Genomic DNA, 24479 nt, shown 5'->3' on the forward strand with positions numbered 1-24479 from the left:
GGCTACCTGCCAGTGACCCCCCTGTGGATGATAACAGAATACCGACTGGCTGATTTGAATACCTTGTATGTGTCTTGGAGGGGTAGGGAATAGGAAGAAAGACATATTATTTCTCACAAAAATTTAAAGTAAAGTTTCCATTCTCTTCTATTCTCCCCCCAGTAATCTGTGTCTCTGGTCTTCTATTTCTGAAGGAAAAACAGGGAAGTTCCTGCTGCTCATCTGTTCTACCAGCGTGACGTTTCTGGCTCTCCAGTGTTTCATGCAGATCACTTTTGCCTACGTGCCTCAGTATGGTAAGATAACACCAGCCGCTATCATCTCACTGAGCTACTAAAAACAAATACTCTGAGATGCTGCTGGACAGCAACCAAAGGAGAGACAGATGTTTGTTTTAGCATTTTAATACACGGAGAGTATAATGAACTTACTCATTCAAGAAAATATTTATGAGGGCGGATGTTGCTTTGGAATTTTGCTGATAAGACGAGACTTGATTTCTATTTGTTGTTCAACAGAGAACGAATATTGGGAGAATATTCTCTACCATCTTGGCATTGTACGGTAGGGCAACATTTTCTTTACTTTTTAAAAAGTGACTTTGGTGTTGTTTCTAATGTGGGTGTTGTTAATCACTTGTTGTGTGTTGTGTCCCCAGGTTCAGTTTGGTGGATGCAGGGAACATTGTGCGTCTCATAGCCCCTGATCTGGGGCTCTTCCTGTCAGAGCTCTTCATACTGCGCTTGATCAGGAAGCTGCTGCGCCCCATGCCCCAACTTAACCAGAACTGTATCGCACCCTCTGACCCTGAGGTATGCACATGGCCAATTTCATCTGCCTCTTTTGTTCAATTCACAGTACACAGAAGTTGAACCATTATTGTTTTAAATGAGAGCGTTAGAAATGTACATCGTACATGCCAATATGTTTTAAAGAATTTGAAGGTGAGGCGCATCACCTTCTAATGCAGTATTTCAGCACTTCTTCTCTAGTGGTTTGAACATGGAACTCCTTTAGATTGAATCTGTTACAAAGTAAAATGTTGTTATGTCTGTCAAACTAGTGCTCTTTTGACAAGCAGGATGTGGAGATGTCCGACTCAGAGTCTGAGGTTGGCAGTGAAGTCACAGACGGCTCGTCTTATGACAGCTCAGATGAAAGCATAGCGGTGCCGGCAGACCTTCCTCAGTTTGTCCAGAAGTTCATTGCATTTTCCCTTGGACTGCGCCTCTTGCTGTCCGCCATCATGAACACAGCAGGGAAAGTAGTGGTCACCATACTACTAGGGCTGGCAGGTACATCTCAAAAGGCTTTCCTTTCCTTGCTGTGGATTGTAATCTAATTCATTGCATTCAAAGAAGTCACTTTGGACTCTTATGTACTATTCTTGAGAGCCAGACTCAAAGTCTTGCATTGGCTCAGCCTTCTCCGCTGTATAGCCCAGCCAAATTAAGACAACTCATTTACTATCTGCTCCCCCACACTACTATAATCTTCTCCTTTCTTCCCTTGACTGGTCCTTATCCCCATGTACCAGGCATTGCTCTGCCCTCCCTGACCTCAGTGGTGTATTTCGGGACGTTCCTGGGCCTGGTGTGGTGGTGGGTTTTTCTCCACTCCGTCAGCTTGCTGCTCTTCGGTACCCTCTGTGTGATGATGGCTATATTCAGCGCCGGTCACCTGTTGAGCCTCTACCTGTACCAGCTGCCCCTGGCCCAACAGATCATACCCCCACAGGATATCTACGTCAGGTAGGGCCATGGGACCAGGATGTAGCATCACAGGATACTGGCTGGACACTGACTGTACAGATACACACAGTCCTTTTTACCATATTGGTTTGCAGGCTGAAACCCAGCCACTGAAAAACGTATTGTATTTATTAATATTGTCGAAATAGAAAATAATTACACACTCTACTACACTGGACACAGACATACACAAATCCCTGTTAAATTTCATAAACTGATACATGCCATCTATCCACTGTGAATATTGTTTGTTAACCGATCTGGTGCATCTCTCTATGATTTTGTTCAGGCTGTTTGGTATAACAGCGGTCATCCAAACCAATGAGACTGAGCCATACAGTCTGGGTCTGCAGCCAGACATCAGCTGGCCTGTCTTCACCAACCCCATGGTGCTGCTGCTCCTTTATTACACACTGGTGGCTCTGCTGCACAAGTGGGTCAACCTCACTGAGGAGGAGGAGGTACTTTAACTAAGACTGAGGCACCAATGCAACTTAGAGGCCTAAGTTATTGATTGTGTCCGAAATGGCACCCTATTCCCTATATAGTGCACTACTATATGGCTAGGGCTCTATACAGTGAATAGGGTTCCATTTCATATGCAGCCAATTACTTGTTGATGAAAGAAAAATGGGGTTTAAGCTGCTGGTTTATGCTTTATTGGAGGTGTTCATTGTGTGTCAGTCATTTCATGGTGCTGTCTGTGTATTTCTGCCAGGATACTCTGGAGAAGTCTGAGAGTCCAGTAGAAGCTCTTGAGGATCCCCCCAGCTTCTCCAAGATCTTATTCATCTCAGGAGACAGATTGGAGGTGTTAAAATATTCTACATTTCCCAATCTAGCCTATTGTAGTGTTACCAACAAGATTCTCTACACATTTCTTGAACAGTTGTCTTTCTTTGTCTATCACAGCTACTGACCAGTACGGATGATGAAGCGTACATGCCAGATGAGGAGGTACATGAACTACATTCTGCTCTCCCAATGTACACCAAAGTCTTGTTGTTATAACTACTTTAAAGAGACTTTAAATGTCGGGTTAGACACTGTAAATGTGGTGTGCATCACTTTTCTTCAAAGACAAAATTCATAGTAAACAGTTTTTCCTCTGCAGCCAATGGTTTTACTGATGAGCAGATCATGGCATGATCTGAGAGGACAGGAGATGGGGTCACTGATGGGAGGGCCAGCGGCAGGATATACAAACTGCTACCCTCCACCACAATATGAAGGAATAGACTTGGCACCCTCACAAGGTACATGACGTATGGGAAGTATTATTGGTCACATTTTATTTGGATAGTCCAGAATGCTCATCTGTAGATGCATAACTATCTGTTGATGAGCAACTGCTTGCTAATGTTACGGTTAGGGTTACGGTTAGGTTTAGAATAAAGGTAAGGGTTAAGTTTAGGGTTAGATTAAAGGTTAAGGTTAGGGTTAGAGCTAGGGTTAGGATTAGTAAATAGTGTAAATGTTACTGATAGTCTGTAAAGAATCTACAGATGGACTATCCAAATAAAGTGTCACCGTATTATTTATATCCACTTGAATATTTTGATCTTACCCAGTCATGAATAAATGGTAGTTAACTGATATTGAATAAATATCCCTCACTAATGTAGAAACTGACACGGCACAGTTTTAAAATATGCCAATTATATGGAATAGAAACTCTTCTAAACTCCTTCTTCCAGCTGTTTCTCCTCTCTCAGAGTCAGAGGAGTTGAAAGAGATGAGTGAGGAAGAGAAGAAGAGGAGTAAGGTGTCTATGAGTGATACAGAGACTGTTCCCACCCCTCCTGGCCCCAGTGGACTGGTTGTGTTCGGCTTGTTCATCATGAAGCACAGCTACGTCAGCGCACTCATCATCATGATGGTAAACCACTTTAGTCACTGAACAATTAACTTTCTGAAAACAATTCCTTTAAAAGTCAAACTGAATAGAGATCAATTACCTTCACATCTCTGTAACATAAACATGGTTATATAACTACACTAGGGGAAAAAAGTGCTATCTACAACCTAAAAGGGTTCTTCAGATGCCCCATAGCAAAATCCTTTGAAGAACCATTTTTGGTTCCAGATAGAACTGTTTCGGGTTCCATGTAGAACCCATTCCTCAAAGGGTTCTACATGGCACCCAAAAGGGTTCTCCTATAGGGACAGCTGAAGAACCCTTTTGGAACCCATTTTTCTAAGAATGAATTTAAGATGTGTAGAGTGTCAGCGGCAGTGTTTAGAGCATTGGGACAGTAACCGAAAGGTTGCTGGATGGAATCCTCTAGCAGACAATGTAAAAATCTGTCGTTCTGCCACTGAGCAAGGCGGTTAGCCCACTGTTCCCCGGGGACTGAAGATGTGGATGTCGATTAAGGCAGCCCCCCACACCTCACTGATTCATTCTGTTGGACAACTGACTAGGTACCCCTGTGTCCTGTGTTCCTTCAACCCCTCAGGTGTGGAGCATCACCTATAACAGCTGGCTGACGTTTGCCCTGCTGGTGTGGTCGTGTCTGATCTGGATAATGCGTGACCGTCGGCGCTACGCCATGATGAGTGCACCCTTCCTGGCAGTGTACGGCACCGTGCTGCTACTGCTTGCCTTCCTGAGCAGTCTGAGGCTGCGACGGGATGAGCTTTACCCTGACCTAGCCCACGCCGTGCTGGTAGACTTTGACATGGCCAGTTACCCAGCACCCTGCGTCCACCTGGGAGCCAAGGTGTTCTACGCCTTCAGCTTCTTGCTTCTGTTCCGTCAACAACTGAAGGAGAAACAGGAAGAGCAGGATCTGAAGGAGTCAGAAGAGTCTCTGGATGAAGTCAAAGTGCTACCACGTCTGGACTCTTCTCCTTTTATGCATACTTTATGGATTCAAACTGATAAACTCACATTCTCTAATACAGTAACAAATGCATTAGAAATGAAAATGATATTGTACCAAGGTGTCTGTAACATTCTTCACTTAACAGTGCTCTAACCCACAGAGGTGTTTGACCCTTTGAACCAGTTCTATGTTGTGTTCCTCCTCTCCCTTAGCGGATGAAGGTGATACCTCCCTCATAATGGAGATGCTAGGTTCAGTGGTCAAGGGAACCCTGGTGAAGTACTGGATCCTGTTCTGCTGCTCCATGTTCTTTGTGGTCAGCTTCTCCGGGAAGGTGATGGTCTACAAGATCCTCTACATTGTGCTGTTCCTCTTCTGTGTCGTCCTCTATCAGGTGGGCCTCATACTTACTTCTAGATAATGTTAAACCAATGTTGTTGTGTATACTATACAGGAAATACCATATGGATTGTGCTATATAAATAAAGTTTATATTATATAAGATTCTATCTACAATGTTATTAAAAAGAGAAGGGAATTAACAAACTGAGTGAAAGATTGTGTCAAATGAAAAGGAAAACGGCTGTGAAATTGTTTGATTTAAGAGCCATATCATCTAGTTGACCAAAAAGTTAAGTTCAGACCATCGCTCTGTAAATACAGTACCTTATCACTGACCCCACTCACCCTTACACAGTATGATTGTCTCACACGCTAGTAATGCTACTGATATGGTAATTAGCTAACTAACTAATAGTCATCATTAGCTGTTTACGGCACTTAAGAAGCGAAGAGGGTCAACAAAACGTTATGACACTTTTACTGCCCATTTGCATCCAATACCTCAACAACAGCTCGAGACTCTCATCAATACCTCAACGACAGCTCGAGACTCTCATCAATACAGATCCGGTTATGAATATTGATCCTACTTCGTAAACACAGACACAAAACATTTATGCTGCTGTTTTCCTGGTTTCCTGACCCATCTTGTATTTCTGCTGACCTTTTAGCTCTGAGCACTTACAGAAGCTTAATGGCTTAACTACTACCTCACACCACACATACTGTAAGAAAGCCAAGATGACCCTTTTGTTTATCATTGCCAGCAGTATAGTTGTTTCACATGCAGTCTGACTGAGGGGAAATATATATTGTGTATATTGCTGCATTAAATGTAATAATTGAGTTATTATTATATAAATAAATAGTGAATGTGTAATTAACATATGAAAACAGGGGACACATTCTTTTCACACCACGTTGATACAGCTACGACTGGAAGGGATTTTCATAGCAGGTTAGGAGAGCATTTTTGCTAACCCTAACCCTTTTCCTAGCCTTAACCTAATTCTCCAAACCTGCTAAGTTAATTCTCCCAACCTACTGCGTAAGTTTTCCTAACCTGCTAAAAAAGTAACTTCCGGTTGTACACTCTTAGAAAAAAAGGGGCTAAGTAACTCTTTTATCTTTGGAGGGTTCTTCCTAGAACCCGCAATGAGCAGTTCCAACAGCCTTATTAGCCTTTACAATTGCATTATTTATGATAATACATTACATATATCGTAAGGCCTTTATTTGAGGGGCTAATAATACCCTAACATAGTGATGTTGCCATATCAGGCCTGCAAGTCACATTATGCTGGCTTGCAAAGTGATGTGTGATTCCTATTGGAATCCAGAGTTAGGAATTGTTAACCTCTAAGGGATCTTTGCACCCATTTCCCCAGGACATAGACATATCTGATATGGGCAGAAAGCTTAAATTCTTGCTAATCTAACTGCACTGTCCAATTTACAGTAGCTATTACAGTGAAAGAATGCCATGCTATTGTTTGAGGAGAGTGCACAAGGGAGGGAAATCAGAGTGCTTGAATGATCTATATAAAATAACATATTTTACTGTTAACATTGCTCCCTGTGATTAGTATTTGTAGAGTGATTTGACCTTGATTATCATGGTATCGATGTTACCGTTCCTCAGATCCGTTATGACGTGTGGAGGCGAGTGCTAAAGTACTTCTGGGCGGTGGTGGTGGGCTACTCCATGGTCGTCCTGATAGCCATCTACGTGTACCAGTTTAAGACAGTGTCTGGCCTGTTCAGACAGATCATGGGCATGTCTGAGGAAGGGTGAGTGTGTATGGTGGCACTGTGGCCAACCCTATACATTCACAGTGCTTCTTATGCCTCCATATTGTTGTAGTCACCCCAAGACTTTAAAGTGCTACAATGTTTTTTTATATTTATTTTAATTGTAACTTTTTAATTTTAATTTTAATTTTTTATTATTATTATTATAATATTTTTTTAAGGGGTGGATCAGCTTAATATTGCGGAAAGAATGTTGCTTCCAATGTAATTGTCTGCATCATTTCCAATCACCCATATTTTTTGGGTAAATATATATATCCACACACGCATGCATGCATACATATACACATATATACATACACATACCTATATAGACATACTTTTTAAAAAGAATATACCTTTATTAGTGCTACAGTGTTAAGTGATTCATTGATTCATTCATTGGCCAGAAATTCCTCATATCTTGTACCCTGTGTCTGAAAGTCTCCCTGATGATCCATGACTAATAACATACTGTAGGCATCCCAGGAGGGTGATGGCACCTTAATTGGGGAGCACGGGCTCTTGGTAATGGCTGGAGCGGAATCAGTGGAATGGTATAAAATACATCAAACACATGGTTCCCATGTGTTTGATGTCATTCCATTAGCACCGTTAACACCACTGATAGACGTTATGTGCTCAGTGCTGTCCCTGTCCTCTAGTCTGCGTGATCTGGGGTTGGAGCAGTACGACACTGTGGAGCTGTTTGCTCGGATCCTCCTCCCTGCAGCCTTCCTATTGGCCTGCATCCTGCAGCTGCACTATTTCAACCAGGACTTCCTGGAGCTCACCAACCTGGACAACATACCTGTCCGCCAGGGACAATCCAGGTGGGACAGCTAACCTGATCACAACCCCTGGGATACTTAAGCAATAAGACCCGTGGGGTGTGGTATATGGCCAATATACCATGGTTAAGGGCTGTTCTTACGCACAACGTAACGTGGAGTGCCTGGATACAGCCCTTAGCTGTGGTATATTTGCCATATACCACAAACCCCGGAGGTGCCTTATTGCTATTATAAACTGATTACCAACGTAATTAGAAGAGTAAAAATAAATGTTTTGTCATACAACGTATACGGTCTGATATACCATGGCATTCAGCCAATCAGCATTCAGGGCTCGAACCACCCAGTTTATAATGTGCTTTATATCAGGGAGGAGGGAACTGTTACTAGTCCATCAAAGTGGTCCTTTCATGTCATTTTCATGTCAACTGGTATTTTTAGAGGCATTTTCTTAAAGGTCCAATGCAGCTGTTTTCATCTCAATATCAAATAATTTCTGCGTAACAATTAAGTACCTTTTTTTCAATTAAAATGGTCAACAATAAGCAAAAAAAGCTTCTTAGCAAAGAACAATTTCTCAATCAATAATTTTGCTAGGACTGTCTGGGAGTGGTCTGAGTGGGGAGTGGAAAACAGAAAACAAGCTGTTATTTGCAGAGAGGTTTGGAACTCTCTTTTGTATTGGTCTATTAACTAATTTACCGTCTAGTGATGTCTTCCCACCAAAACAGGTTGAAATTTCAGGTGGTCTTCTCAAACAGATCTTACACTAAATGGGCATTATCATAATTTTCACAATTTGACTGTATTGTTCCAACCTCATATTGTGGAAATATATTTAATAATGTTTTTGACTGTGCTGGGCCTTTAATAAAAAAAGATGTACAATGGCATTATCAGTATAATCTAAAAATTGAAAACGGAGTAAATTAATGTAATGATCTGATTGCTCCAATTATGTTTCTTTCTTTGGAAAAACATGCTGTCATTCTCCACTCATCTCTATGTTGTGTCTCATCTATTCTGTCCATCTCTCTTCATCCAGAGAGGAAGAGCTGAGAAAATCAGTCAATGTGATAGCTGACATGTAAGAGCTGCATTTCTGTCTCAGTGAATGGCATGCTTCACACACCGTGGTTTGCCCAGTGTTTCAGAAACCTTAAACACCCTTAGTTGGGCACACTTAAAAAAGGAGTCAAGCTCATGCTTTGATAATGTGTTGCATTAATATACAGAGAAGGCAACCCCATTTTAATGGTCAAAAATATTTTTGGGTGATATCATTTCATTCCATCAGTACATTACGAATTCTTAAAAATGTTAATGTAATATTTTTCAGATAATTTAAAAGAATGTTAGCACTCTAAGTACAATGTTTAACTGATTTGTATCTTTCCTCAGAATTAAAGAAAACATTGAAAAGTTAAAGAAACGGTACATTCTTCCATACATTTCCTTCCTTTACATGTACTGTATCATTATTATACAGTATGTACTGTATATAGTGTATTACTTATTATATGACTTGCCTACCGTCTCCCTGCTAGGATGGCGAAGGAGCAGAGTAAGCAGATGAGTGGGGACTCAGGACGTGTGGGGAGTCAGCACACGTTGGACAGTGATGGACTGTCTGCCTCATCAGAGAAGAAATCTGAGAAGGACCGGGAGGGAACAGGTGTGTGCCACTGAGATTCGGATTCTAATTCACTGTACCAAAAGTAAGCTCATTTTAACAGCACATAGACAGTACAAACAAATATGCCACATAAACAAAACAGTCTGTGAAATCGAGCACAGCATATCACATCTTTTATCTGACCCTGAGTCTGATGTCCTTGGTGTGTCCGCTAGGCGCCCCAGAGGAGAGTCTGACCCAATGGGGGTTGATGGTGGACCGGGCCGGCCTGCTGCTGCTCCAGGCTCTGGCTGTCTTCCAGCGGGCTCAAGAGATAAGTTGGAGGCTGCTGGAGCTCCACAGCCTCAAGATCGTCTCTACCGGCATTATCTGGGTGTCCTTGCAAGAGGTCAGGTGTCTTTACGTGACCCTGAAACTCCATGTTGTCATTGTACCTTTACCACATTTAGAGTACATTTTATGGTGCATCAACTGCATTTACACTGCACTGATTTCACCACAAATGCTGTGTAGGGGGTCTGCACTAAACATGTGCTTCATGCGTTGCGTTCCTTTGCCCAAGGTGTCTCTGATGAACTTCCTGTTTCTGGTACTGTGGGCCTTTGCCCTGCCCTTCCCCCGGCTCCACCCCATCGCCTCCAGTGTGTCCTCAGTCTGGGCCTGTGTCATGGTGGTGTGTAAGATGCTGTACCAGCTCAAGGTCATCAAACCTCTGGAGTACTCCTCCAACTGTACCACTGTGAGTTCACTTTCCTCTAGAATGCAAAACACTGATCAAATACTGAAAATTAATTATTCTGTAGCAGCAATATCTACTTGGTAATGGTTGGCTCCCAAGGGAATTATGTCATGTTTGCGTGCATGTGTGTGTGCGTGCGTGCATGTATGTGTGTGTGTGACTATCTACATTTACAGTAGTATGCATCTCTGTTTGTGCAGAGCCTGGTGTCAGTTAATGGGACAGGGCTGGAGCTGGAGGGGAACATGGCAGAGCTGCTGAGGAGGTCTGTGCTTTATGTGAAGCCTGTTGACCCAGCCATATGGTGTGGAGAGCTGCGCAAGTGTGAAGACAGGATCCTGCCCTGTCTCAGGGTAAGACAAGCTTTTCACTCAGTATCTGTGGTTATTTAGTAATATTGATGTCAGATGTCATTTGTCAGTCATGCCATGCACTGTATGGCCATGAAAACCATTGAAAGAGAGATATTGAGATGTATGCATTTTAATAACAGATTAATACATAATGGTAAGTACTGTACATAGAAATTAATATCCTATTATTAGTGTGGTAGCTTCATTAATCTATGGTTCTATCGTCTGAGTGTTCTTTGGTTGTGTTTTTCTTTGATGTCAGAACCACCTGATGGTGCTGGGGCTGCTGGTGTTTGAGGTGACGGTCCATAGACATCAGCTCTACTATCGCCTCCACAATGACCTCAAGGTCCCCACCTTCAGCATCATCTTCCAAGGCATCACACGCCAGCACCTGGACCAAGGTATCCTGCCCTGCATCAAGTACTTCATCAACTACTTCTTCTACAAGTTTGGCCTGGAGGTAGAGTAGCTACAACCAATATAGCTCTTTTACTGTAGCTTCCATTTGAGATTTTGTACTGTTAATCTATATGTTTTCATTTTGAAGGATCATCATGTCACAGTGGTTGTATAGCTCTTTGAGATGCTCTACCTGTCCCTCAGGTGTGCTTTGTGGTGGCGGTGAATGTGATTGGCCAACGGATGGATTTCTACGCGCTGCTGCACTCCTGTGCTCTGATGGCTGTTCTGTCACGACGACGCAGGAAGGCCATAGGGGAGATGTGGCCTAAGTACTGCTGCTTCACTGCAGGACTCATGGTGCTGCAGTACCTGCTCTGTATCGGCATCCCTCCCGCTCTCTGTGTCGGTAAGGAGAGATATCTGGAGATTACAATGTACTACAGTAGTAACTACACCATAATTGATGTGTGATTAGGATTTGAGTCACACGATTGCATATTACATAGGCCTCATTCTAGAGTTACTGCCATTAAAAACATGTGCAGTTACCCGGTGATAGAATAGTAAATAGTTTCTATCACTGCTTTCTTAATTTTCTACTCTATCTGTCAGATTATCCATGGAGGACCTCCAGTCAGGCCCTGACCTCCAACCTCATCAAGTGGCTTTATCTGCCTGACTTCGCCATGCGTCCTGCCCCTTACTTCATTTTCTGTGAGTCTCTCTGTCTTCATCCCAGCCATTTCCAATTTCAGTCATTTGTGGGAAATCTCCTATTGACATTCTTTCTTGATTTACATGAAAGTATGAATGCATATCTCAAGGATTCAGGCCATTGTCTAATATACAGTGCATTTGGAAAGTATTCAGTCCCCTTCCCTTTTTCCACACTTTGTTACGTTACAACCTCATTTTAAAATGGATTAAATAAAAAAAGTCCTGATCAATCTACACACCATACCCCATAGTAACAAAGCGAAAACAGTTTATTCTTATTTCAGCAAATGTATTACAAATAAAAAACAAAAATACCTTATTTACATAAGTATTCAGACCCTTGCTGTGAGACTCTAAATTGAGCTCAGGTGCATCCTGTTTCCATTGATCATCCTTGAGATGTTTCTACAACTTGATTGGAGTCCACCTGTGGTAAATTCAGTTGATTGGACATGATTTGGAAAGGCACACACCTGTCTATATAAGGTCCCACAGTTGACAGTGCATGTCAGAGAAAAAACCAAGCCATGAGGTGGAAGGAATTGTCCGTAGAGCTCCGAGAAAGGATTGTGTCGAGGCACAGATCTGGGGAAGGGTACCAAAAAATGATTGCAGCATTGAAGGTCCCCAAGAACACAGTGGCCTCCATCATTCTTAAATGAAAGAAGATTGGAACCACCAAGATTCTTCCTAGAGCTGGCCGTCCGGCCAAACTGAGCAATCGGGGGAGAAGGGCCTTGGTCAAGGAGGTGACCAAGATCCTGATGGAGATGGGAGAAACTTCCAGAAAGACAACCATCTCTGTACCACTCCACCAATCAGGCCTTTATGGTAGGGTGGCCAGACGGAAGCCACTCCTCAGTAAAAGGCACATGACAGCCCGCTTGAAGTTTGCCAAAAGGCACTGTTCTGCCTGCGGCTATGGAACCCTGACCTGTTCACCGGACGTGCTACCTGTCCAAGACCTGCTGTTTTCAACTCTCTAGAGACCGCAGGAGCGGTAGGGATACTCTTAATGATCGACTATGAAAAGCCAACTGACATTTACTCCTGAGGTGCTGCACCCTCGACAACTACTGTGATTATTATTATTTGACCATGCTGGTCATTTATGAACATTTGAACATCTTGGCAATGTTCTGTTATAATCTCCACCCGGCACAGCCAGAAGAGGACTGGCCACCCCTCATAGCCTGGTTCCTCTCTAGGTTTCTTTCTAGGTTTTGGCCTTTCTAAGGAGTTTTTCCTAGCCACCGTGCTTCTACACCTGCATTGCTTGCTGTTTGGGGTTTTAGGCTGGGTTTCTGTACAGCACTTTGAGATATCAGCTGATGTACGAAGGGCTATATAAATAAATTTGATTTGATTTGACCTAAAGGACTCTCAGACCATGAGAAACAAATTTCTCTGGTCTGATGAAACCAAGATTGAACTCTTTGGCCTGAATGCCAAGCGTCTTAACTGACTTAAATAAAGGTTAAATAAATGGTGGTGGCGGCATCATGCTGTGGGGATGTTGTTCAGCAGCAGGGACTGGGAGACTAGTCAGGATCAAGGGAAAGATGAACGGCGCAAAGTACAAACAGAGATCCTTCATGAAAATCTGCTCCAGAGCGCTCAGGACCTCAGACTGGGGCGAAGGTTCACCTTCCAATAGGACAACAACCCTAAGCACACAGCCAAAACAATGCAGGAGTGGCTTTGGATCAAGTCTCTGAATGTCCTTGAGTGGCCCAGCCAGAACCAGACTTACCCGAGAGACCTGAAAATAGCTGTGTAGCAACGCTCCCCATCCAACCTGACAGAGCTTGAGAGGATCTGCAGAGAAGAATGGGAGAAACTCCCCAATAACAGGTGTGCCAATCTTGTAGCATCATACTCAAGAAGACTCAAGGCTGTAACCGCTGCCAAAATGTGATTCAACAAAGTACTGAGTAAAGGGTCTGAATACTTATGTAAATGTGATACTACATTTTTAATTTTATATGAATTTGCAAAAAATTCTACAAACCTGTTTTTGCCTTGTCATTTTGGGGTATTGTGTGTAGGTAGATTGGTGAGAAAAAAACAACAATTTAGTAAATTTTAGAATAAGGCTGTAACGTAACAAAAAAAAGTCAAGTGGTCTGAATACCCTGTATATAGTGTGTAATGTAAATCCATTCATACAACATCAATTTGTATCTCCTACATACACTATATATATTAGTGGTTTCGGCTATTTCAGCCAGACCCGTTGCTGACAGCCATGCAATCTCCATAGACAAACATTGGCAGTAGAATGGCCTTACTGAAGAGCTCTGTGACTTTCAACTTGGCACCGTCATAGGATGCCAATTTTCAACAAGTCAGTTCGTAAAATTTCTGCCCCGGTCAACTGTAAGTGCTGTTATTGTGAAGTGGAAATGTCTAAGAGCAACAAGATCACAGAACGGGACCGCCGAGTGCATAGCGCATCAAAAAATTGTCTGTCCTCAGTTGCAACACTCACTACCGAGTTACAATCTGCCTCTGGAAGCAACGTCAGCACAATAACTGTTCATCGGGAGCTTCATGAAAGGGGCTTCCATGGCCGAGCAGCCGCAGACAAGCCTAAGATCACCATGAGCAATGCCAATCGTCAGCTGGAGTAGTGCAAAGTTCACCTCCATTGGACCCTGAAGCAGTGGAAACGAGTTCTCTGTAGTGATGAAGCACGCTTCACCATTTCTTATTAATTAATTAATTTCACCTTTATTTAACCAGGTAGGCAAGTTGAGAACACGTTCTCATTTACAATTGCGACCTGGCCAAGATAAAGCAAAGCAGTTCGACACATACAACAACACATAGTTACACATGGAGTAAAACAAACATACAGTCAATAATACAGTGAAAAATAAGTCTATATACAATGTGAGCAAGTGAGGTGAGATAATGGAGGTGAAGGCAAACAAAATATATACACTGCTCAAAAAAATAAAGGGAACACTTAAACAACACAATGTAACTCCAAGTCAATCACACTTCTGTGAAATCAAACTGTCCACTTAGGAAGCAACACTGATTGACAATAAATTTCACATGCTGTTGTGCAAATGGAATAGACAAAAGGTGGAAATTATAGGCAATTAGCAAGACACCCCCCAAAAAGGAGTGATTCTGCAGGTGGTGACCACAGACCACTTCTCAGTTCCTATGCTTCCTGGCTGATGTTTTGGTCACTTTTGAATGCTGGCGGTGCTCTCACTCTAGTGGTAGCATGAGACGGAGTCTACAACCCACACAAGTGGCTCAGGTAGTGCAGTTCATCCAGGATGGCACATCAATGCGAGCTGTGGCAAAAAGGTTTGCTGTGTCTGTCAGCGTAGTGTCCAGAGCATGGAGGCGCTACCAGGAGACAGGCCAGTACATCAGGAGACGTGGAGGAGGCCGTAGGAGGGCAACAACCCAGCAGCAGGACCGCTACCTCCGCCTTTGTGCAAGGAGGTGCACTGCCAGAGCCCTGCAAAATGACCTCCAGCAGGCCACAAATGTGCATGTGTCAGCATATGGTCTCACAAGGGGTCTAAGGATCTCATCTCGGTACCTAATGGCAGTCAGGCTACCTCTGGCGAGCACATGGAGGGCTGTGCGGCCCCACAAAGAAATGCCACCCCACACCATGACTGACCCACCGCCAAACCGGTCATGCTGGAGGATGTTGCAGGCAGCAGAACGTTCTCCACGGCGTCTCCAGACTCTGTCACGTCTGTCACATGTGCTCATGTGCTCAGTGTGAACCTGCTTTCATCTGTGAAGAGCACAGGGCGCCAGTGGCGAATTTGCCAATCTTGGTGTTCTCTGGCAAATGCCAAACGTCCTGCACGGTGTTGGGCTGTAAGCACAACCCCCACCTGTGGACGCCGGGCCCTCATACCACCCTCATGGAGTCTGTTTCTGACCGTTTGAGCAGACACATGCACATTTGTGGCCTGCTGGAGGTCATTTTGCAGGGCTCTGGCAGTGCTCCTCCTTGCACAAAAGCGGAGGTAGCGGTCCTGCTGCTGGGTTGTTGCCCTCCTACGGCCTCCTCCACGTCTCCTGATGTACTGGCCTGTCTCCTGGTAGCGCCTCCATGCTCTGGACACTACGCTGACAGACACAGCAAACCTTCTTGCCACAGCTCGCATTGATGTGCCATCCTGGATGAGCTGCACTACCTGAGCCACTTGTGTGGGTTATAGACTCCGTCTCATGCTACCACTAGAGTGAAAGCACCACCAGCATTCAAAAGTGACCAAAACATCAGCCAGAAAGCATAGGAACTGAGAAGTGGTCTGTGGTCACCACCTGCAGAACCACTCCTTTATTGGGGGTGTCTTGCTAATTGCCTATAATTTCCACCTTTTGTCTATTCCATTTGCACAACAGCATGTGAAATTTATTGTCAATCAGTGTTGCTTCCTAAGTGGACAGTTTGATTTCACAGAAGTGTGATTGACTTGGAGTTACATTGTGTTGTTTAAGTGTTCCCTTTATTTTTTTGAGCAGTGTATATAAATAAATACAAATATAAAAAAGGCCATGGTGGCGAAGTAAATACAATATAGCAAGTAAAAACACTGGAATGGTTGGTTTGCAGTGGAAGAATGTGCAAAGTAGAGATAGAAATAATGGGGTGCAAAGGAGCAAAATAAATAAATAAATACAGTAGGTAAAGAGGTAGTTGTTTGGGCTAAATTATAGATGGGCTATGTACAGGTGCAGTAATCTATGAGCTGCTCTGACAGCTGGTGCTTAAAGCTAGTGAGGGAGATAAGTGTTTCCAGTTTCAGAGATTGGCAGTCTGATTGACGAATCTGGGTTTGGCGGATGCCAGGAAAACGCTACCTGCCCCAAAGTTTGGTGAAGGAGGAATAATGGTCTGCAGCTGTTTTTCATAGTTCGGGCTAGGCACCTTAGATCCAGTGAATGGAAATCTTAACGCTGCAGAGCATACAAGAGCATACAATGACATTGTATACGATTCTGTGCTTCCAACTTTGTGGCAATAGTTTGGGGAAGGCCTTTTCCTGTTTCAACATGACAAAGCACAAGGTGAGGTCCATACAGAAATGGTTTGTCAAGATCGGTGTTGAAGAACTTGACTGGCCTGCACAGAACCCTGACGTCAACCCCATCGAACACCTTTGGGATGAATTGGAACTGGCCAGGCCTAATCGCCCAACATCAGTGCCCGACCTCACTAATGCTCGTGGCTGAATGGAAGCAAGTCCTCATAGCAATGTTCCAACATCTAGTGGAAAGCCTTCCCAGAAGAGTGGAGGCTGTTATAGCAGCAAAGGAGGATCCATATTATTGCACATGATTTTGTAATGAGATGTTTGACGAGCACGTTTCCACATACTTCTGGTCATGTAGTGTAAGTGATCAAGGCAGCCATTTTGTTTTTCTGTGTGTCCAGACGACCACCTCCTGCTCATGTGCTCATCGCTGCAGTGGAAGGTGTTTGAGGAGGAGAACCGTGCCGCGGTGCGCCTTATGGGGGGGGAGAACGTGGAGATCAGCCGCAGCTTGGACCCACGCTCCTTCAACCAGTACATCCCCGTCAACAACTTCCTCCACTGCAGGTCAGAGGACTCTCTAAGCTAGCGTGGTTGCAGACCTGTAAGTGCTTTAGACAACTCTTTTATAGTTTTCATGAAACAACTTACAGCCTACAACCACGGCCCAGAGTTTTTTCCAGTCTGGTCACATGGTATAGAAAAACTCCTGGACCTACTCAATTGGTAATATGGATGTGTCTCTCCTTCCCTCAGGTCCTACCTGGACATGGTCAAGGTGTTTGTGTTCAGTTACTTCTTCTGGCTGGTGCTGTGCCTCATCTTCATCACAGGCACCACCCGCATTAACATCTTCTGCCTGGGCTACCTGCTAGCCTGCTTCTACTTCATGCTGTTTGGGGGCAGCCTGCTCATGCAGCCTGTACGATACATCCTCAGGCTCTGGGACTGGCTCATCGGATACACCTGTTTTGTCATTGGCATGAAGAACCTGCTATCTGTATGTTAGCTAGCTAATCACTCACTGTCTCAGCTAGCCTATCCTCAAACCTAGCCTATCCTCATTGCTGAAAGGGATTTTTCATTCATATACTATGTGTACCACATTGTATTATGCTAATAACACAGTCGGTTTTAATCACTCATCAATGCTAACAGCCTGTTCTGTGTTACTGCACTAATCTAGTCTTCATTCTTTGATGCTAATGTAACAGCTTCACTTACTGACTATCAGTGTCTCATGTCCCATCTTCTGTCTCCTCTGAGCTATCTGTCTTGCTGTATGTGTGTGTCCACAGCTTGGCTCATGTGCTTATTTGGACAGCCTGTTGAAGAATGGTTGCTGGCTCATTCAGGCCTTCAGCATGGTCTGTACAATCAAAGGCTATGACCTCCGTAAGTGTGACTGATAATCACATTAACACACTGTGTGTGTTGTTGTGCATTTATGTCGCCTGTTCTATCTGTGTCTGTGTGTGTTTAGCTACGTGCACACCTGCGTGTGTGCTTAGATATGTGTATGTGTGTGTGTGTTCCCAGCTGCTCCTGATGATGAGTGTGAGCTGCCGGAGGGGGAGGCGGGCATCGTGTGGGATGCGATCTGCTTCACCGTGCTCCTGGCTCAGAGGAGGGTTTTCCTCAGCTACTACTTCCTGTATGTGGTGTCTGACCTCAAGGCCTCCAAGATCCTGGCCTCCAGGTTAGAATTATCTAGTTACTGACCTGACCACTTCCTTACCAGTAAAGTTTTGAGATGACGGTTTATTAATCTATTGAATGGAACCAGCTGAATGTATGACCACATAGGTTGTTTTTCTTTCATATTTCAAGGGGTGCTGAGCTCTTTGAAGCCAAAGTGAAGAAACTGGTTGCTGCAAGACTGGAGATGGAGAAGAAGTCTGTGGAGACGCTGAAGAAGCAGTAAGACTTATGCCACAGCAGTTTGTTTGTTCTCATCTAGTGTTCAGTCAAAGGGGTTTGCTATTGTTGCATTGTTTTAATTCACTGTGTTGAACCCTTCCTCTAGGATGGAGAAGATCAAATCCAAACAGAAGAGTAAGCCTGGCCAAGGCGACGTACCAGCGCCCCCTACTGATACAGTGCGAAACGGTGAGTGTCATGGAGCTAGTAGAAGTTGTCCATAACCACTGACGAAGGGTCCGTTCTTAAACGTATACTCTTTGATATTTGTATTTACCCCTACTAGAATTGGGAGGTAAGATAATTTGATCCTAGCTCTGTGGTTAGGGGCAATGTTTACCTCCAGCTTTAATATTAGATTCAATAGCACTAGACTATTAAAACTGCTCAAATCGCTTTACATTCTAAGGTGGGGGGAGACTCGACTCATTATTCTTCTCAGTCTCACTGAATGAAAGGATACATTTATGATGTAGGGATGGGATGAATGGGTGAATATATTTTCCAGGTGAAATTGAGAAGGCAGAGAATGATCAGGAGAAACGGTGGAAACCATGGGTCTCACGGCCTGGTGGTAAGTGTTCCATAAACCTAAGTAATAAGATTCAGATTTGTTCAGTTACAAACAGAACCTCAATAGGGGGATATGGTTCAATCATTTTCATTTAATCTCATTATGAATTGTCATTTTTATATTCAAATTCAAGTAATTTTAAGTGGTCAAAACAGCTCACATACTGCAATAGTATAAAGTGGAATGAGCAGGAGTTCATGTCTTTGTTGTTTTACACTTCTGTCTTTCCTCCAGTTGAGAACAACTGTGGCTACCATCTATTTGAGAGTGACAGTGAAGAGGAAGAGGAGGAAGTCCAGGAAAAGAAAGAGGAAGAGACACTAACAAAGAAGAAATCTGCTTTTCAGGTGAGGGACATAGAAGACAAACTACAAAGAGTTGTAAAATAGTCTTAGGGTACGTTGTTGAATGTGCCTCCTCTCTCCACAGTTAGCTTATGAGGCATGGGTCACAAGCTCCAAAGCAGCCCTAAATTTGCACAAAAAAGAAGAGTCAAAGATGAAAAAAGAGGAGAAGAGGAGGGCAAAGAGACAGCTGCAGAGACAGCAAGGTAAGAGGGTCTGGTTTGTATGGGACTGTTTGCATAATTTTGTCATAGAGACAGAATAACTAATGTGTTATTTTGTGTCATCATGATTTTAATTGTCTGATCCAAGGCATTGAGAGGGCCGAGTCTAGTGAGGATGAGTTGGAAGAGGAAAATGAAGTGGAGGAGAAAGGTCAACATTTCACCTCAACAGACCCTTCATGGATATACAGTAGAATAACTCTAGAAGTCCGTGTACTGCCACTAACTTGATACAATGTTTCTGTCTTCTCACAGAAAATATATTTCAGAGGATTATCGACTCGCTCAAGTTTTTCTGGGTGTTTATCCTGTCCCTTCTGGATGACCTCACTGAGGGCCTGAACTCCTTCTGCAAAGATGGTCTGGACATCTCCAAAGTGCTACGTTTTGAAAGGGCTCTTCTCGGCCAGCAACAGAAGAAGGTGAAGTAACATTCATCCACAGGGGATACGTCATTTGACTTGTAAAACTCTGTTTTAAGTTATGTCCTCCCTGCAGTGTTGACAAAAATAAAATGTTCCTTTTACAGGGGAAAGAGGTGTCACAGGAGAGTGTGAAGCGCTTCTATGAGAACTGGATGTCCAGACAGAACACCCTGGCCTCCCTGGAAGACCAGGAAGACATAGTTCCCCCTGTCTCCTCCCCTCCACCTGTACCGTCATCAGCGAGAGGTTACTCCAAGCTGAAACACACCCACTCCAAAATCTCCTGGGGTAGCAGCTTGTCCAGGTCAGCATTGATGTAACACCTATAGAGTCTTGATTTGTTAATTCATGAAATTCGTTACCTATTCCATAAGCAGGCTGCATGTATTATACAGAACCAATCAGTTTTAAATGTATTATTGAGTATTTATACTATTATGCTATTCTGCATTATAACCTCTTTATGGAGGCTTTATGAAAGGCTTCATAGGACCAGGATGGTCAACATGTTTCCCTGTCATCACGTCTTAGCTGCATGACGGATGAGACCCTGCTGGGGTCTCGTCAGCCCACACTGGATGAGCTGGATGACCCTCCTATACTCCAAGCCGCTGCCGACCAACTCAGACGGAAACTACTGAAAACTACCAACCTGGACCTTGACTCATTTGACACTGAAGACCCTCCACTAAGGTGATGGTGACACTTATGCACTTATGGTTTCCTCTGCTCTTTATACCGTACACCATTATTCAAGATGGCGCCAATAGAGAAGGTGGCCGTTTTGCCAGCTCATCCTCAACAAATAAACTCTTATTTTATTTGACTTACTGTATATTTGGTTTCATATCTACTAACTCTCTATACCCCTCTATAAACTCATAGTTTGTTTGACTCCATCTTACATCCATCTTTCTTTCTGAATTACATTTTTCATCAGCCATGATGATACTGTTCCCAATAAGGAGGACAGTAAAGAAGGAGAGGATGCATATGAAGAAGAGGAGGGGGAATATAAAGTGGAGGAGGAGTATAGAATGGAGAAGGAGGAATGGAGGGAGGAAGAAGAGGAGGAGAGGGAAAAAGCTGTGATGCTTTCAGGATCCATCTCCCTGGACTATCTGGAGTGTGATGAGAATAGCGAAGATTTCCCAGACTCCTCCAGGCCTCTTAGTGAGACCAGGAACCTCACGGCCAGCGAGCTACTGCTCAACAAGTCAGTCATGGGAGATTGGGACTTGTTTTTTCTTGTTACAATCATGGTATAGTCAAGTGTACCCATTCAGTTGTATCACAGTAACTTATAGTAAAGTTGAGTATCACAAAAAAAAAAAAAGTTTTCTCACGTACTGTGATTCTCCTCTGTTGCAGTATGTTTGGTAACGATGAAATTGAAGAGTCTGATCAGTTCTTCCAGTCTCTCCCGAGACACCTGAGGCTAGTGTTTGCCCTGTACAACACCATGGTGTCTAAGTCAGAGATGCTGTGCTACTTTGTGATCATCCTGAACCACATGGTGTCGGCCTCGCTGCTCAGTCTGATCCTGCCCATCCTTATCTTCCTCTGGGCCATGCTGTCTGTGCCACGCCCAACCAAGCGCTTCTGGATGGCTGCCATCATCTACACAGAGGTACACACAGCAGGCACCCCCAACGGAGTGATATGTTGATTGATTGGTTGGCTGGTTGATTATTTAGATTGATGGTTAATTATATATAATATACACTATAAATACAAAAGTATGTGAACACCTCTTCAAATGAGTGGATTCGGCTATTTCAGCCATATTGTTGCTGACGGGTATATAAAATCGAGGACAAAGCCATGCAATCTCCATAGAAAAACATTGGCAGTAGAATGACCTTACTGAAGAACCCAGTGACTTTCAACGTGGCACCGTCATAGGATGCGACCTTTCCAACAAGTCAGTTAGTCAAACTTCTGCCCTGCTAGAGCTGCCCCGGTTAACTTTAAGTGCTGTTATTGTGAAGTGGAAACGTCTAAGAGCAACAACGTCTCAGCTGCGAAGTGGTAGGCCACACAAGCTCACAGAATGGGACCGCAGAGTGCTGAAGCGCATTGTGTGTAAAAATCGTCTGTCCTCGGTTGCAACACTCACTACCAAGTTCCAAACTGCCTCTGGAAGCAACGTCAGCACTTGAACTGTTCGTCGAGAGCTTCATCAAATGGGTTTCCATGGCTGAGCAGCCGCAGGCAAGCCTTAGATCACCATGCGCAATGCCAGGCGTCGGCTGGAGTGGTGTAAAGCTTGCCGCCAAGCTTGCCGACTCTGGAGCAGTGGAAACACGTTCCCTGGAGTAATGAATCAAGCTTCACCATCTGGCAGTCTGACAGACGAATCTGGGTTTGGCGGCTGCCAGGAGAACACTACCTGCCCGAATGCATAGTGCCAACTGTAAAGTTTGGTGGAGGAGGAATAATGGTCTGAGGCTGTTTTACATAGTTTGGTTTAGGCCCCTTTGTTCCAGTGAAGGGAAATCTTAACACTACAACATACAATGACATTCTACGATTCTGTGCTTCCAACTTTGTGCTAACAGTTTAGGGAAGGCCATTTCCTGTTTCAGCATGACAATGCCACTGTCCAGAAAGCGAGGTTCATACAGAAATGGTTTGTCAAGATCGGTGTGGAAGAACTTGACTGGCCTGCACAGAGCCTTGACCTCAACCCCATCGAACAATTTTGGGATGAATTGGAACACCAACGGCGAGCCAAGCCTAATTGCCCAACATCAGTGCCCGACCTCACTAATGCTCTTGTAGCTGAATTGAAAGTCCCCACAGCAATGTTCCAACATCCAGTGGAAAGCCTTCCCAGAAGACTGGAGGCTGTTATAGTAGCAAAGGGTGATCAACTCCATATTAATGCCCATGCTTTCGGAATGAGATGTTTGACGAGAAGGTGTCCACATACTTTTGGTAATGTAGTGTGTATATCTATATATAATAATGTAATAATATATGCCATTTAGCAGACGCTTTTATCCAAAGCGACTTACAGTCATGCGTGCATACGTTTTATGTATGGGTGATTGATGATTCCTATGTCTTCCAGCTGATTGTGGTGGTCAAGTATTTTTTCCAGTTTGGCTTTTTCCCCTGGACCACCTCGGCCTACCGAGGCATCAATGCGGACCGGCCCTTTGCTCTGCCCAACATCATTGGGGTGGAGAAGAAAGATGGCTATGTTCTCTTTGACTTAATACAACTCCTGGCTCTGTTCTTCCATCGCTCCATTCTAAAGGTACTGACGGGAATGCTGGTTTATGTGTTACATCATATAAAAGATAATAAAGCACAATTTCGCAAAACTTCTTCTTCTCTCCGTAGTGTCACGGTCTTTGGGATAACAAAGAGGTTGAGATGCCGGACTTCTTCAAGAAGTTAAAGAAGAAGACTGAGAAGAAGAAGATGAGTGGAGGAGACAAAGCAGTGGATCAGCCGAAGCTAAGACTGCCCTTCCTTCCTCTACAGGCCTCAACTGCATCCTTGTTTCGCAGACGGGGAAAAGCCAACTCCACTGAGACAAACGGTACATACATTCAGTAGCCTAAACAGTGCTGAACTAATCAGTTTGTTTGAGAGTGTATTATAGTTGAAATGGGGTGTTGCCTGAACAGATGGGAAATGTTACCCAACCTGAATATACTAATGTATCTTGATGTAAATGGGATATTCTTGCAGATGATATGCAGCTCAAAAAGCGCCACTCGAAGAAGAGGCACCACAATAAAGTTCCCCTGACCAGGAAGGAAAGGATCAAGAAGCTGATCAGAGAAAGGATGCTCGAGGCTAAAGCTGCTATCATAGAAGTGTGAGCATTTAGCACTCTATACTTATGGATATTCATTGTAGGTGTATTCTGTTACTTTCATTCCATATCCCCGGTGATAACTGGCAGTTTACAAAGAAATCCTGGAGGCAGGACTTTTGACAGTACATGAATGCATCTTTAATTACTGGTTTAAAATGAATGGACATTTTCAGCCATGGTCCTCTTTTGTCTTCGCAGTGCCCTGCACATATACCTGCCTATCAGGCAGTTCTTCTATGACATCATTCACCCAGAGTACAGCCCAGTGTGTGACGTCTACGCTCTCATGTTTCTGATTGACGTGGTCAACTTCATTGTCATCATATTTGGATACTGGGCTTTTGGGGTGAGAAAAGAGAAAAAAGAGAATACCTGTCTTGAGTCACAATTGAATTTGGAAAGCTATTTGGCCTACTTGTTTCAAGTGGATTTCTTCCACTGTTTTATTTTTGTGTTGGAACAGAAACACAGTGCTGCTGCTGACATCACAGATGCTATTGGGGAGGACCAGGTCCCATCGGCCTTCCTGGTCATGCTGCTTATCCAGTTTGGGACCATGATAGTGGACCGCGCTCTCTATCTCCGCAAAACCCTCGTGGGAAAATGTATCTTCCAAGTGGTGCTGGTGTTTGGTATCCACTTCTGGATGTTTTTCATACTCCCTGGGGTGACTGAGAGGTCAGAGTTAATGTTCATTCATTTACAACTTTAATTACAGTGTGAATAAATGTGTAACCATCAAAAAAGGAGCTGCTTATTGACCGTTTTCATGGTCAT

General features: G+C 43.8%; 1 protein-coding gene across 1 annotated transcript in view; it reads left to right on the top strand.

Moving 5' to 3' along the window:
- The first annotated feature begins 315 nt into the window (after positions 1-315).
- The window catches only part of LOC139541862 (piezo-type mechanosensitive ion channel component 2-like), a 33498-nt gene continuing 9334 nt past the window's right edge, over positions 316-24479 (top strand). Inside the window, exons 1-41 of the mRNA XM_071346753.1 lie at positions 316-564; positions 659-812; positions 1079-1295; positions 1538-1751; positions 2041-2212; positions 2470-2562; positions 2664-2708; positions 2866-3007; positions 3449-3630; positions 4211-4589; positions 4792-4973; positions 6564-6712; positions 7378-7545; positions 8552-8593; positions 9054-9181; positions 9358-9530; positions 9705-9881; positions 10082-10234; positions 10497-10697; positions 10841-11045; positions 11252-11353; positions 16782-16947; positions 17137-17380; positions 17679-17775; positions 17920-18079; positions 18211-18300; positions 18407-18489; positions 18809-18874; positions 19109-19221; positions 19304-19424; positions 19531-19593; positions 19698-19864; positions 19972-20171; positions 20399-20560; positions 20808-21083; positions 21239-21497; positions 22944-23132; positions 23219-23420; positions 23573-23702; positions 23901-24048; positions 24166-24380. Coding sequence (XP_071202854.1) covers positions 422-564; positions 659-812; positions 1079-1295; positions 1538-1751; positions 2041-2212; positions 2470-2562; positions 2664-2708; positions 2866-3007; positions 3449-3630; positions 4211-4589; positions 4792-4973; positions 6564-6712; positions 7378-7545; positions 8552-8593; positions 9054-9181; positions 9358-9530; positions 9705-9881; positions 10082-10234; positions 10497-10697; positions 10841-11045; positions 11252-11353; positions 16782-16947; positions 17137-17380; positions 17679-17775; positions 17920-18079; positions 18211-18300; positions 18407-18489; positions 18809-18874; positions 19109-19221; positions 19304-19424; positions 19531-19593; positions 19698-19864; positions 19972-20171; positions 20399-20560; positions 20808-21083; positions 21239-21497; positions 22944-23132; positions 23219-23420; positions 23573-23702; positions 23901-24048; positions 24166-24380 — 6572 coding nt within the window. The 5' untranslated portion in view covers positions 316-421. The remainder of the gene's footprint in view (positions 565-658; positions 813-1078; positions 1296-1537; positions 1752-2040; positions 2213-2469; positions 2563-2663; positions 2709-2865; positions 3008-3448; positions 3631-4210; positions 4590-4791; positions 4974-6563; positions 6713-7377; positions 7546-8551; positions 8594-9053; positions 9182-9357; positions 9531-9704; positions 9882-10081; positions 10235-10496; positions 10698-10840; positions 11046-11251; positions 11354-16781; positions 16948-17136; positions 17381-17678; positions 17776-17919; positions 18080-18210; positions 18301-18406; positions 18490-18808; positions 18875-19108; positions 19222-19303; positions 19425-19530; positions 19594-19697; positions 19865-19971; positions 20172-20398; positions 20561-20807; positions 21084-21238; positions 21498-22943; positions 23133-23218; positions 23421-23572; positions 23703-23900; positions 24049-24165; positions 24381-24479) is intronic.

Source organism: Salvelinus alpinus, chromosome 17 (genome assembly GCF_045679555.1).
Source record: "Salvelinus alpinus chromosome 17, SLU_Salpinus.1, whole genome shotgun sequence".
Classification (NCBI taxonomy): domain Eukaryota; kingdom Metazoa; phylum Chordata; class Actinopteri; order Salmoniformes; family Salmonidae; genus Salvelinus; species Salvelinus alpinus.